Source organism: Balearica regulorum, chromosome 2, assembly GCF_011004875.1.
Source record: "Balearica regulorum gibbericeps isolate bBalReg1 chromosome 2, bBalReg1.pri, whole genome shotgun sequence".
NCBI classification, from domain to species: domain Eukaryota; kingdom Metazoa; phylum Chordata; class Aves; order Gruiformes; family Gruidae; genus Balearica; species Balearica regulorum.
Window position 1 is genome coordinate 103,949,851 of NC_046185.1, and position 14,653 is coordinate 103,964,503.

General features: G+C 45.1%; 1 protein-coding gene across 2 annotated transcripts in view; it reads left to right on the forward strand.

The window, feature by feature from the left end:
• Positions 1-1,366: 1,366 nt before the first annotated feature.
• The window catches only part of SALL3 (spalt like transcription factor 3), a 25,349-nt gene continuing 12,062 nt past the window's right edge, over positions 1,367-14,653 (forward strand). For both annotated transcript variants that reach the window (XM_075745188.1, XM_075745189.1), the window contains exon 1: positions 1,367-3,127. In XM_075745188.1, the coding sequence (XP_075601303.1) occupies positions 3,049-3,127 (79 nt within the window). In that variant the 5' untranslated portion in view covers positions 1,367-3,048. The remainder of the gene's footprint in view (positions 3,128-14,653) is intronic.

The window sequence follows — 14,653 nt, forward strand, 5'->3', positions numbered from 1 at the left end:
GGTCTCATTCCCTCCCACTTCATATTAGAAAATTACATCAGATTTCAGCCATCACGATCCTCTCCAGATATTTTAAATGAGACACTTTCGGTGCGACCAAACTTTCAGCAAGGATGGATGCACGGAGAGAAGATGCATTAGAATTTATAGACAGTAAACAAGTTTTTTAATTATAAAGGGGCAGTCATTGCGAGGGCTCTCGTGTACACATTTCCCTAAACGAAGGACAGAAAAGTATACTTGTCTAATATCTAAAAGGCATTGATTTGACGTTTCACTGTTGATTCCCTTTAGGGTCGTGCCCGTTTCTAACGAATACCTGCACCACAGAAATCGCTGATTGTATGCATGTCAGCAAACTATCCGGAGTGGCCTGAACTGTCGCCTCTAACTTTATTTGGTTTGCCTACCCACATAAAAGCGGGGAATACACTGAAAGCCCAGAGACACAGTATCACAACGCAGGAGATAAAGCGAGCTATCAGCAGGGAAAGTTTACACAGAGGAGTCTCCCAAAGAAGCCGGGGTTAGTGTGTTTTAAGGACTAGGGCTGGATTACACGGGCCGGGGTGGGGGTATTAGGAGCAAATCCCTTTCACTGATCCCCAGCCCCACACGCTGAGCTGCCCGCCGCCCTCCCGCCCCCGCGCCGCGCCCGGAAAGGTGGGCTGCGCCTCCGCGCCCCAGCGAGGGCCGGCGCCGGGGCCGCTCGCCGAGCGCGGCACGGGGCGGGGGAGGACGGGCCGAGCAGCGCGCAGGGACCCGTCTGCAACTAACAGTTAAAACAAAACCAAACCCCCCAAAAATTTAAAAAAAAAAAAACAAAAAAACAAAAAAAAAACAGCGGAGGGGGCGCAGGGACTGCTCCAGCCCCAAAACCACACACGCACACCCAGGCGCGGAGCTACGCGCCCAGGCAGTGCGCGTACTGCGGGGCCCTGCGCGGTGCGGCGGCGATCGGCGACGGTGGGGTACATCCTAGCGGCGGCTCCCTGCCATGGGAGCCGGGCTGGCCGCGCTCCCCGCCCGCCCCGGCGGAGGGGGAGGCGGGCAGGGACGGCGACGGGAAGCGGCAACTTGTGGCGGCGGCCGGAGCGCTGGAGCTGCTGCTGCGCGGCGGCGGGACCGCCCGCCTCCCCGGGGGGCGGACGGGGCGGGAGGGGACGCGAGGCGGCGGGACGGGGCGGGGGAGGCTCGGCCCGGCTGCCCGGCAACTTGTAATGCGATAGAGGGGAAAGGGGGGGGGGGGAAGTCTCTCTCTTACCCCCCCCCCCACTTTTACAAAAAAAGGGGGGGGGCCTGGGAGAAAAGCCGCTGTTGGGAAAGTGCGTGCAGAGAGGGTGGCTCGGAGGCGGCGGGGAGCTGATCGGGCTGCGGGGCTGGGGGCAGCCCCGGCGGCGGCCCCGGCAGCGCGGCACGGGAGGCGGAGGAGGAGGAGGAGAGTAGGAGGAGCTGCCGTGTGACCCGCACTGCTCCCAAACTCGAAAGTTTATCTGCCCGAAATCAACAGCGGCCGCGGTGCGCGCACCGCTGCTCGGCGCGGAGCGGAGGCATCGACCGGGGGAACCGCTGCACAGGGAGCGGCTACCGGCGCCCCTGCGAGCAAGGCGAGGCAGGGGAGGGGGGGATCACCCCTGCGACAACACCACCGGCCGCCCCCCACCCCCCAAATCCGGGAGAGGATCGATACTATTTGCTGGAGACCAAGGACTTGCTCATCGGCGCACACGCGAGACCGCTGTCATTAGCTAACAGGACACACGACTGAGCCGGGGGGGGAGTAGGGGGGAGGGTGAGGAGTGTCACAAAAAGTCATTACAACCTGAGAGAGAGAGGGAGAAAGAAAAAAAACTTCCTACCAATAGACAACAGGAAGTGACCACCACCACCAACGGGGAGTCTCTGCTTGGAGAAAGAGGCTGCAAGACAAAGAAGAAGGAAGGAGAGGTGAAAGACAAAACTGCCCAAGGTCTTCTGCGTTGTGCGTGCGTGCGCTTTCGAGAGAGAACAAAAGTCAGCCGGGAAGGGGAGACACAGAAAGACGGACGGAAAAGGAGACAGGATGGAGGAAGAGCTAAAGACGAGCATGTGAAGATCAAGGGGAAAGAAGAGCAGAGCGACACACACGCACACTGAAAAGAAAGGGAGAAAGAAAAAGCATACACAAAACTTTCTTTTCCTCCTCGGAAGAAATTACTCACACGGACACAGAAATCAGATGCCTTGCAGATCAACTTCTGGGGAAAGAGTGACCAAGAGAGAAGAGGACACAGAGTGATGTGAAGAAAGCAAGCAAGCGAGCCAGGAAAGAAAGCAAAGAGAGCAGAAGAAAGCAGAGCAAAAGAAACTGAGAGCCGTGGAGGAAGAAGAGCGAAGATCGTGACCTCCCCCAACAAGTGAACCTTGCACATATGTTGTGTAAAGTGTGTGCAAAACAGAGCCCTCCTGCGTGGTGCGTGTGTGTTTCGCTGCTGCTGCTGCTGCCGCCGCCGCTGCTGCCGCCGCCGCGGTCGGTGCCTCTCGCAGGCGGCGCTGCCAGTGCCGGGGAGACGCATCATTTGGCGGAGCGAAGCGGCTAATTGCGGAGCCCCGTCCTTCATTTACATATGCAGCCTGAGTCCGCTGGAGCCGCGCCAATCCGCGCTCGCCCCCAGCACCATTAATCGCCATGCATTATTCACAATCATAATTACAGAGCCCCATGCGCGCTCCGCGCAGCCGCCCCAGCCCGCCGCGCACACCCCACCGCACCGCGCACACCCCGCCCGGATAATCCCCCACTCGCTCACCCACTCACCCGCTCACTCACTCACTCCCAGTTTGGTTGGCTGGTTAGCGTTCCCTTTTTTTTTTTTTTTTTTTTTGTTGTTGTTTGGTTGCCTTTTCTGTTGTTGTTTGGTTGGTTTGTTTTGCAACTCGACTTTTATTTGCGAACAGTTATTTCCAGCCCCCACCCCCCTTCCCTCGTTCCCAATTCCTCCCCCCTTTCCACCTCCACGTCGCTGATGCCTCTGCAAAAAGCAGAGTCAAGACGGCTCAGTTAGCAGCATGTCTCGTCGAAAGCAAGCGAAACCCCAGCATCTCAAATCGGACGAAGAGCTGCAAGCGGAGGTAGTTTCTGAGCACGGTAAGGGCTCCCGGCGCCTCTTTCTCCTTCTCTCTCTCCTTTTGTGAGTGTGTTTCGGATGGAGATAGGTGGATTTATGGTGATGGTGAACATGGGAGCGCAATTACTCTGCAGCGGGAGAATGGGAATTAGAGCAGCTGGGGGAAGAGGCAGCGGAACTGAGAAGTTAGCAGTTTAGCCAAGTTTCTGCAGCCCACCCCCTGACTAACCATCCCTCCCAGCAGCTCCCTCCCGGCCTCCCGAGCGCTTTTATCGCGGCTGGGCTCGGCGGCGGGGCGAGGCCCTCCCTCCCCGCTCACCCGGGCTCGGGCAGCGGCATGAGCGGGCACCGGGGAGCAGCGCCTGCCGCCTCCTCCTCTCCGCTGCACTCCCTCCCTCTATTTTTTGGGGTACCCTTTTTTTTCTCCCCTTCCACCCTCCCCCCCCCCACCCTCCCGGTAGAGCTCGGAGCGGGTAGTAGCCACGTTCCCCCTCGCCCCGCCGGCAGGAAAGTTGGGGCGGCCGGGGCCGGGGTGCCCCGCCTGGGGCTGCGGACTCCGGAGAGTCCCGCGGGCCGGGGGCTGCCAGGCCCCGGGACGCGCCTCCGGGGCAGCCCCACCGCGGCCGGGGCCAGGGGCTTCCCCCCCTCCGTCCCTGGCCGCCCGGCGCAGGCTGCGAGGGTAGGCGGGTTTCTGGGCAGCCCGCTTGGGCTTTGGGCTGCACCGGCCGCTCCCCCCCGTTTGCCCCGGCAAGCGCCGGGGGAGCGGGGGGACCGTGGCTTGGCGGCGGGCAGGGGACCCCGGTAGGAGCGGGCAGGGCCGCTCGGGTGCTCGGGGGCAGCGGAGTCGATTTCATTATTTTCGAGAAGGTTGAGCAGCAGCTTTTCGCCTCCCCCCCCCCCCCCCCCCCCCCCCCCCGCGCTGCCTTCCCCCCTTCGCCTCCTGGCTCTGCTGCGACTGTAATTGTTATCAGTGGTAGGTGACACGGAGTGCCACCACCGCCACCAGCCCCTGTCGCGCCGGCTGCAGGCAGTGGGGAAGGGTTATTTTCTCGCCCATCCGCCATTCTTCGCTCCCTCCCCACACGCAGCCACACGCACACTTGCTTTTATGCATCTGGGCTGCCCAGGCTGCTACTGAACAAGTGTCCAAAGCTCGAAAGATTTGGGCTGTAATCACTCCTTATTTCCACTTAGCTGTAATTTTTTCAAGAAGACGGCTGCAGCGTGGTTTTTTTGTTGGGGGGTGGGTGGGTTTTTTTGGTTTGTTTTTGGTTTTGGTTTTTTTAGTTTTAATTTCCTTAGTAGTCCTTGGCATTGCAGTGTGCAAAGGCATGCCATAGCCCATACTCACTTTTCCTGGGCTAAGTTGAGAGCTTCCACTTCAAAGTTTTTCTTTTCCTCTTTGCATAGAGCCCACTGTTTTCTTGGTTTCTCGCATAACCAAGTGGGAGCCCCAGTGTTTTCTGCTTTCAGTGTAGGCCCCTTGCTCCACTGTTTTATCCCCCCTCTCCCTCCCTTGGAAAAGAAAAAAAGTCATTCTTCTGCTTCAAAACTATAATGACTTTTAAGTTGCATCCGTGGGGAGAGAAAGGCAGCAAAGTTGAAGCCCGAGGAGGATTTTGACTATTGTATCTGAACTTTACAGCCCTGAAGCTTAAGGCAGCGTGAATCCACTTCATCAGGTTAAAACATCTGTCAGACTGGCAAATCGTTAAGCCTCCTGCTCCTTCCCAGGGTATTTTGGGAGCCAGGGAGTGAGTCCCACGCTGTCCAGGGCTGCTGCAGGGGCTATTGCCACTGCTCCAGGAAAACCCACTTGGGTGTTGACAATAACAGCCACACAGGGAAACGTTTCCTTCTGTCACAGCGAAGGAGCTAAGCAGTGCATTTTCAAAATTTTATTTTTTTCCTTAGGAAACAGTGGTCCTGTAAAATAAATTAAGGTAGGCAAGCAGATGAGAATTAGTATTTTATTATGTAAACAAGATTTGTTCAGCTCAGTCTCTGTTGGGGTGGGTTCTAGGTCTAAGATTTTATCACTAGCATTATAAACTTTTACATGCTCTGAATCCATTTCAATACAGAAAAATAAAACCCCACTACTTCATTATGACACTCCTGGCGAGTTAATAAATTGAAAAAAATTGTTAAACTAGGTTTTTGTTTTGTTTTGTGAATCTTATCTATGTAGCCATGTCACCCGAGATTAGAACAAGAGATATGCTAAAAAGAAACGCTTGCATATGGTGGGTAGATTAAGGACAAAGAATCTTTTTGTCATGGAAATGTTTTTTTTTTTCCCCCTTTTTTGGGGGGTTTTGTTTTGTTTACTTCATCACATAGAATTTCTCACACTTGGTTTGTTTTGTATTGCCCTCAATGACTACATGATCAAATGAATGGATTTATTTCTGCCGAATGAGAAAGACAGTCTTTCCATCAAAAGGACTACATTGCATCCCAGTGAGGAATTTTAAAGCGTTATTATTGTGGTCCCTGAATAGCACAAAATCGGCTTTCACAGCAGCCCTAAAATGCAACAATGTAAATACTTTTCAGCCTTAGAAGGCTGTTATCAAAATGTGCTATGTTTCCTTTTATTAAAACATATTTTAATTAATAGAGTGAAACCCTTCATAGTTAACATTTAACAAGCGAAAGTAGTGCTGTTGGTTTTGCACTTTCCTTTGAGAAATGTGAACAAGGTGGAGACGGGATACACGAGCAGAGGGCTATCTAGTGCACATTAGTGTAATGTAAATCATTTACACGTTATATTAGGAAGCCTAACGATTGCTATTCTGAAAGCAATTTTATAGGCCAGATACAACAAGCGCTCCAAATCTCGCGAATTGAACCACTTCTTGTCCAGTCAGTGTTCTTCATTTCTGGTCACAGCTGTAATCAAGACATTGCTACAGTTCCTGAGAATATTTTGCAACAGGCCAAAAATAGTTGCACAGTGCAAGAATATTTGTCGGTTTTAGAAAGTAAACTGTTTAAGCAGTATTATTTGATACCTGTAGCCTTTTCACTAATTTGGCTATTTATCTTCCAAGGTGCAAGTTGTTGTTAACACAAGATTAAGCAAATGAAGCTTATTAGTTATTTAATGAAATCGTGTTTAATACGACCTCAAAATAGATTTTATTAATTCCTGTTCGGAAATGAATGTGCCATAAACATGAAGTGAAGGGACATTCACAGTAGCAGAGAGAAGCCTGGCAGAATGGGGAGCAGAATGGAAGATAAACATTAGGCCGGATTTTAAGTTGACTGGTCTCACCATAACTTTTGTGCTAACGTTACCACAGAAGTTTTAGAATCAGAACAAATAATTGTACAGCCATCTTGGGCTACAGCATAGCACAACTACATTCAAACAGGGCAATGTCATAATGGTGAGAAACTGTTGGAAATCTGAAGATAATTAGCAATGTCATCAACTACAGATTTACTCTCAGAATTGTTTGAAATTATTTGTTGAAAGTGAAATGCTAAAAATATTTTCTTAATAATTTTGAAAAGAAGTGTTAACAAACAGCTGGTGATGATATATTACTTGAATAATTGCACTGTAGAAGAGTGAACAAAAGATACCTATTTAAAAAAACTCTGGGGTTACTGAATTAGAAGATATAATGGCAATGATTTAACAACAGCAGCAGAAGGACTCAAATGACTGCCTGTAGAATACAATAATCTCAGTTTCTCAGTAAACATAAAGCATTGTAATAGCTAGAATTACATTTCTAATACACTTGCCAAATTCAACAAATTACAATTAATCAGAATTATAGATACAATGCACATGCTTCAACTCCGATTACTTTTGATATTAAAGCACCGATACAGCATTTGTATTTTTAAAGTAGGGATAATAAAAGGGGGGTTTTGTAATGCTGAAAAGTGATTCTTAAGAGTGTGCAAGTGAGGTACTGGTGAGGGTGATGAGAAATGATGCTTTGGACTTTTTCATGCAAAGTTTTTGGCAAGGATGTATCATTGTTTAGTCTGAGGTGGAAGGGTTACCTTGTAGTGAACTGTGTAATGACAGTTTTCTAATGTGCCTTTTACAATAATTTTTTTAAAATACTGGACCTATTTTTCCCCCCCTACTCTTCGATACATACAACGTAGTCTAAACTAATGGATCCTTTTCATCCTGGTGAAGTGGGATTGAGCTGTGCAGTTTTGAGCAGTTTGTGACTGCGCTTGGTGTTCTTCTGGAGTACGTACACAGACACACATGCTCCATCCGCTACAACAATGACACAGTTGGCTGTGGAGCAGCCAGCTTCATGTGAGTGTATTCACTCTTATCTGCATATACAGAGGGTAAAAACACATTCTGGAGGGATATTCCTACGTACAAAATAGAGGTTATTCCACAGCGGTTAGACAGTATTGCCTCTAAAACTTGAGAAGTCACAAGCAGCTGTCAGTAACCATAAAACTTAGGTGATTTTTGCAAATGTTTGTTCTGAGGCAGCTGTAAGAGAAGGCTTTTCGAAAAATAAAGGCTGAATAAGTATTGCTATAAATTGTCCCTTTGATAAGAACTGGTAATTGAAACTTTATATAAATAGTTCTGCTATTGCAGTAGACACAACATTCAGACTATGTAACATCTGTATTTGTGTAATTTTTTAAATATTCTGTTTTGAATGGTGTTAGCAATAGGAAAATATTTGGAATAATAAGGAAAGGACAACAATCAGCCAATTTGCTGGTGTTTGTATAACAATGAAAGTAGACAAAACTGGGTCAGATTTTATCTGGTGGTGCTGATCTTGAGGAAGTCTTACCATCTCCTGAGGCAGACATTAAGGCTCTTTTTTTTTTGGAGTGGGAGGGAGGAAATTTTGAAAGGTTTTGGTTTAAATTCTGTGTAATTAAGCTGTTAATATGCATACATTTAGCTGTTGAAAATTGCTTCTTGCCTAAGAAAGAGGAAAAGCTACAATTCAAAAAATGGGTGGCATTTTAAAGAGTAAAAATAAACAAATTAATAGCGGGTATTAGTGCTATTTCTGAAAAATAGTTTGAGTCCTGGGAAGATTTTCTGGATATCTTTCCTTCCTTTGATTTGTTGACTGCCAAGCCAGGACAGGCATATCTGTTGACTATCCATCAGTCAGGACATGAGTCAATCACTTTTGCTGATAATAAACCAGGTCTGGCATGACATTAAAATAGTTAAGTACTGACACATTTTCCAAAATAAAGCATGTAAAAATAATTTCTTTCGTAATATTGCATTTGTAAAATGAGAGTAATTTGCTATATATATTATTTTTTTCAGAAGACGCATGAGTAAATCTAGTTCCAGCAGTAAATTTTTATTGAATTGTACATTTTAATGTAAAGAGCCAAAATCCTATTTCCTTTGCCCTCTTAAAATTCCCCACTAAATGTAGTGAGGGCTTTCCATTAATTTAAAAAAAAGAAAAAACCAAAACCAAAAGGAATTTAGTCCAAAATACACTTTTAGGAGCTGGTTCAGTTACAGTGCTGTTGGACATAGAGTACATTTCTTCTTATCAAGAAAAACCCCTTCAAAATTGGGAAAGCCAGAAAAATAATTGTTTAAAAGGGTGACAGAAAACCATAATGAAACACATTTAAAAATGTATTTCTTTTAAGTTGAAAAGTGAAAAGATAGTGCACTTAAGAGTGGGGTCTTTAGTATTTCCTTGCTGTACTTAAGTACAGAAAGTGAACACGCATGAACAACATTTATTACAGGGTAAGCTAAATCTTTAAAACCAGCCCTTCTGAAACTCTTGCTGCCAATCTGTAATACTGGTTCGTTCTCCCCTGCTCCCCTCTCACCAGTCCCCTCCAAGATTTGGACCCTCTCACTGGTTGAAAAAGAAACACCAAAAAATGTCCACAAACTTTTGACACAGAGAGCGAGGCACACCGGAACACTTGGGAAGGCTGTTGACCTTCTCCAGGAGCTGCCTGCCGACCGCCCGGCCGGGGCGGGGGCGCGGGTGGGTGCTGCCCTGCGCGGGTGGGTGCTGCCTTGCGCGGGTGGGTGCTGCCCTGCGCGGGTGGGTGCTGCCTTGCGCGGGTGGGTGCTGACTTGCGCGGGTGGGTGCTGCCCTGCGCGGTCGGTCGCTGCCCTGCGCGGTCGCTGCCCTGCGCGGTCGGTCGCTGCCCTGCGCGGTCGCGCAGCGGGCTGCTGCAGGAGCTCAGCCTGCAGCCGGGGAGAAGGTGGGACTGCAGAGCGCCAGAAAGCTTCCCCAGGACTCTCCCTGAGGGTGGGTAGTTAGAAGTGCTTTGACAAGGCTTGCTGATTTAACCTTTGCCTGCTTTGCCCTGCCAGGGGTGGCCACTAGATGTCAAGCTCATAATACAATTAGTACATCTGTGCAGTTGACCTTGGCAGCACGGCTTACCACTGTTCTGTTAAGTGTTAACACTGAATTTGAGTGTTAACTAGAGATCCCTCTGAGTTTGCTACATGCTGTACAGCTTATCAAATGCCCATCTAGTTCAGCACAAGTGTTTACAGTTCTTAAAAAAGGAAAAAGGTTTCCTTTTGTGAAGCCCAGCATCTTGAGCTGCTTAATTAACCCTGCAGGTGCCACAGCATTTTTGTTTCTGTTAATCAAAACCGACTCGCTAGTCAGTGTTTCAGGAGATCCCTTCCACTGGTGCCATTTGATAATAGTATTTTATGATTTTGTTGATGTAGTAATGTCCCCAAAGCTGGAAATGATGAAGGCTAACAAATTTGTTTAGATCTTTATGTGCTTTGCTATCCTGTGCAATACTGCAGTATACGAAATGGTAAATGAGCAAAATGCCTGAGCTGCACAACTGGCATCGAATCACTCCGAGTTTGCTCTTTTAAGTACTCCTGCATGTGAGTAATTTTACTCAAAGGAGTAGTGCCATTGAGTCTGGTATTTGTAAGTTCAGTTTTGAGATGCTGAGGGGATGCAGGATTTGGTCCTCGCATTGGCTTCTCTGCTTGTGAGCCTCCAAACACAGATTTGTCAGTGCTTCTGTGGTTGTTCAGAGAGCGGCTGGCTTCATTCTGCAGGGCGTTAGAGTAACGTAGTTTAGGATGTAGTTAATTATATACTTTTCAAAATAGGAAAGCTATTCAGAATCTAATGTTCTGCTTACTTCTAGTTTATTTGTTTTGTTTTTTCAATCTTTTTCACATCAGCAATTAGAAGTATTGACCTCATTTGTTTTGGGTTTGTTTTTTTTTTTAGGATTCCCAGTAAAACTTGATGCGTTCCAAATAAACTTAATTCCTACAAATACCAGCATATTTGTATACAAATTCTGCACAACCCGAAATTAATGTACGCATGCCATAACAGCCAACTGAATAGCTGTTTATATGATTTTGACAAACATGGCACAGGTCTTATTTAATATGATATCCTGAGCAAATATTCCAAACAATTTGTGAAGCTTGCATCTGTTCCACATCTGTGTTCACGTAGAAAGGCGCCAGTGTCTGAGATAACAGAGTGCTTCACTGCACAGATTAGAAACTGCAAATGTTTTAAACGGAATACAGTTAGTGCCTGTGCCACAGGTGGCTGTTACTTAACAAATTCTGAGATTAAGGCTACTGAATAGATCAAACCGAGTGTGCCAGGTCAGTACCGGGTTTTGCGTAGCAAGAGTGCCCTCCACTGTTCAAATCCATATTAACAGCTTTTGTGGTCTGAGAAAAAGGACAGAAAATTTTTCTATTGAGTCTGGAATTTCTTCTACATTGTTAAACACAGTAGGGGTCTCTATTTGTCTCCTCCTGTTTCACAGCTTGGGCTCAGTATGTGATAATTCATCTTTCTTTATGGGATTCAAAGCTATCATAAAGAGTTAAAAAGAATTAATTTGCAAGAAAATAAACGTGTTCTAACAATTTAAGAAAACTTTCTTCAAAAGCTCCGTCAGTTGTAAGAGATGGTAAAGCTCAGGAAAAAGTAATACTGTTCTTCTCAAGGATCAATATGTTGTTACAAGGCTACTGTTTCCAAATGAATATAATTTAAAAAACAAATTTATGGTGGGTTTTTTTTTTAATATAGTTTCTTACTTTATTTAAATTGTGCTTGGGAAAAGATAAGTTCATGTATTCTGATGATAGGAGTACTAAATAATTGTCCTGTATCAGTGCGCTGTGCTCAGAGTTTTATTTATAATATTGCTTGTTTAATTATACAAAAATGCTGCGAGCTGCACTTTGAAATGATTATTGGATTTGCATGTTGAGAGCATTTTATACATCTGTCTTCATAGTTAGCAGACATTTTACCTTTAGCTGATGTTAACAAATGCAGTTTTTTCTGCGACTTCTTCACAGTTCGTACACTGCTTCTCAGTGAAAGATCAGCCAGGTTTTTTTCTTCCTGAAAGAAATACTTACATTTAGAAAATAGTATTTCAGTCTCAATTATGCAGCTTTGAAGGTAGAAATAATAGGAATTCATGCAACACTTTTCCATGCTTTCATTTGTATTACTGTATATAGTCTAAAAAGAAGCTTCAGAAAATATTTTACTCACACATTTGTTGGATTTCTTCAGAAGATACTTTTGTTTGAATGCTTCAAGAAGGTATCAGCAATTTGAAATAGATGAAAGCCTAGAAAATGTTGATTCTCTTACCTGATTCTATCCAAGTGTCTTATGAATCATAGATAATTTGAGGATTCTATGATGCAGAGTAACAAAATGCAACAAAATACTGAATTGTCAGAGAACATTTGATTGTAACAGTTTTTATTTAATATAATTGAAAAGGTGCTTTTCAGGTCATTTATATGTACAGAACTAGAAGTGATTTAAGTTGAGACAAAATTAAACGATTCTGGGGCAAAGATGAAAGGCAGTGGAGTAGGTTGGGGCTTTTCCCAGGCTGGGAGTAGTTAGTCCTAAGAAAAGGGGCATTTAATAAAAAGCATACGTTTTCAGAATTAACCTGACTAGAACGTGATGTTTAATTTCAGTCTGTTTCACAAAAGTAGATGGCAGCAATTTTGAAGCATCGATTCGTTGTATTTTCCCTTGCGCATCATGGAGAGGCTTTCCTCTCACACAGAGCAGAAAGACGTACGCCTGCAATAAAAATTCAGAAGTAGTAGAGCCAGGTTTACAAATTCTGCGTGCGTGTAGTCAGAAGCTGTGGCAATTTTTTCTCAAGTCTACACATTTCCTGATGGTGACTGAAGGACCCACTGCACCCTTTTCTCTCGCATGGTGAGAAAACAGGCCAACACCGTTCTCCCCGCAGCCATGCATTGCTCCAGCCCAAAAAGCGTTTGGTGGGTACGCTTAGGGAGGGTGGCAGAGCAAAGCCTCCCGGCGTCAACCCTCATTGAGTCAGCAGAGCACCTGAGCGGCTTCAGGTATCACCATCGCAAAGTGACTTTCTCAAAATACCTTTGTTTGAATTTCCGTGGGCTAATTTTAGGGCCAGACCCCAGCGATGCGAGGTGACAGCACTCTGCTGGAGCCACTGCAGCTCTGCGGGTTGGTACCTGCTTAGGAGCTTGCCCCGGGTACCGCTGAGAGATGTTGCCTGCAATTTTTCACCTGTTTTCATAGGGTAAGCTTTATGTGCTGTAATTCATCTTGCATCCTGTAGCAGCTTCAGATTAGTCTGTTAGCTGTTAGACTGCTAATGAGAAAAAGAAAATAAGTGAGAGGTTATTAGTGGCTGAGATCCTGACTGCTTGACAAAACTCCCATTCAACACCTTTTGTGTAACTAAGAACTGCAAAATTCAACCCATGTCTATAAGATTAAGTAAGTGCTCGATTAATTCCCCCAAAGTCCTTGAAAATTTTTACTGCACCACATCCTCGCTGTAATAAGAAAAATGATTGTTTCTCTTCAGGAAAAATAAAAGAAAAAAGATTAAATTCTTTGGTACTTAATGGATTTAATCACTTTGTAATATATCAGAAAACGAAAGCAAGCTGTAAAGCGTAAGGAAACATGGAAAAATGCTGTGTTTTTCTATAACAGGTATATGCTGTAACTTGAAACAAATTTTTTTTCTCCACTTAATATTTTAACATTTAAAATTTTTAATAATCTGGAGTGATCATAAAATTTTGGTGTTTCTTTCTGTCATTCATAAAGTGATCAAGTTTTAACAAACAACAAAAATATCCTTTCATGTGGAGGCATATGTTTTTAAGCTTTATTCCCTGTTGAAGTCCTTGAGGACTTACACTTCAAAACCAACAATAAATACAGCACCTTAGTGCTTTCATATTAATAAGTACTACTGAAAGGGATGTTAAAAACCTCATTTGTGAAATACTGGGGCAATGTCCATTTCTCCAATACACACATATATATAAAAAAATACTTATCAGTCATTATTTTCAGTCTTGCTTTTCCTCCCCCGCCGGAGTGCTTGTTTGGGGCAAGACCACAAAGACTGCAGTTTGCATGACTACTTCATACTCTTTCAATCCCATTAATTTCAGTGGTGTTTCTAATGTGAGTAAAGGCTACTCATTTGAGTAGGAGTTGTTGGATTGAGCCCATAGTCTGTCATTCTGTGAAGCATCTTCATACCCTCAGTGTGCTGTGCAGGGAATGTACCGTCATCTGTGGCAAAACAGTGTTTACTTCGGTGCCATCTGTGTCACCTGCTTGCTTACCAGTCCAAGAAAGTGAAGTTTTGAGAGACATTTAACTTGTTTGATTTCTTAGGAAATGCCAAAATGATTTATCCTAAGTGGAAATTACTGTGGTGAGGTTCTTTGTATGTCTACTTTGAAGTTGATTTGGGGGAAAGAAAACCCTAATGACTCTCTAGCGTTGTTCGTTCAAATATTAGTCAAAAGCCGTCTTTGAATATTTCAGGACAGGTGATGAGATGAATGTACTTGGATTGATCATTTGAAAAGTATTTTCACTATTTTTAAGGCTTGGGAGTTGACGGAAGGAGGATTACAAAACAGAGCTGTAGGTCCCAAGTTAGTATGGCGCAAGCTTGGTCCCCCTGAGATAGCAGAAAACTGCTCATTTATTTCATTTAGAACAGAGCTGAGCACTTATCTTCTGAGAAATACCTATACTGCTGTATTCCACTTGTCCTTTCTCACAAGTTATATTTCAAATGCAAACTGCTGCTGCTTTGAGTTTACGAATTAGTACACTAAGCTGGTTATTGAAACGCTGAACAGGTCCATAGTGATACCTCCTGGCAGTGGGCATCAGTAGTTTAGGTTTCTGCTGGAAGCTTACGCATGATACGTATTAGTTTTGACATATATAGATCATGAGACTTTCTTCAAGTACAGAAAATAATACCTGGTTTGTTTGTAAATGTTCACATTTGAGCTTAGTGATTACTGTACAGTGTCTGAAATAATTAGCTTACTGGTGTTTGATCAGCTCGTTCTAGATCAGAGGACAGCCATATTTGAATGGCTACATTGCCTGAATCCATCACTAATTACTTAAACCTTTTGTGCAAGGTTTGTTTAGAGAAAGCTCTCCTTAAACAAAAGAATAGTCATATATAGATAAAAGGCTGGAAGAGGAGCC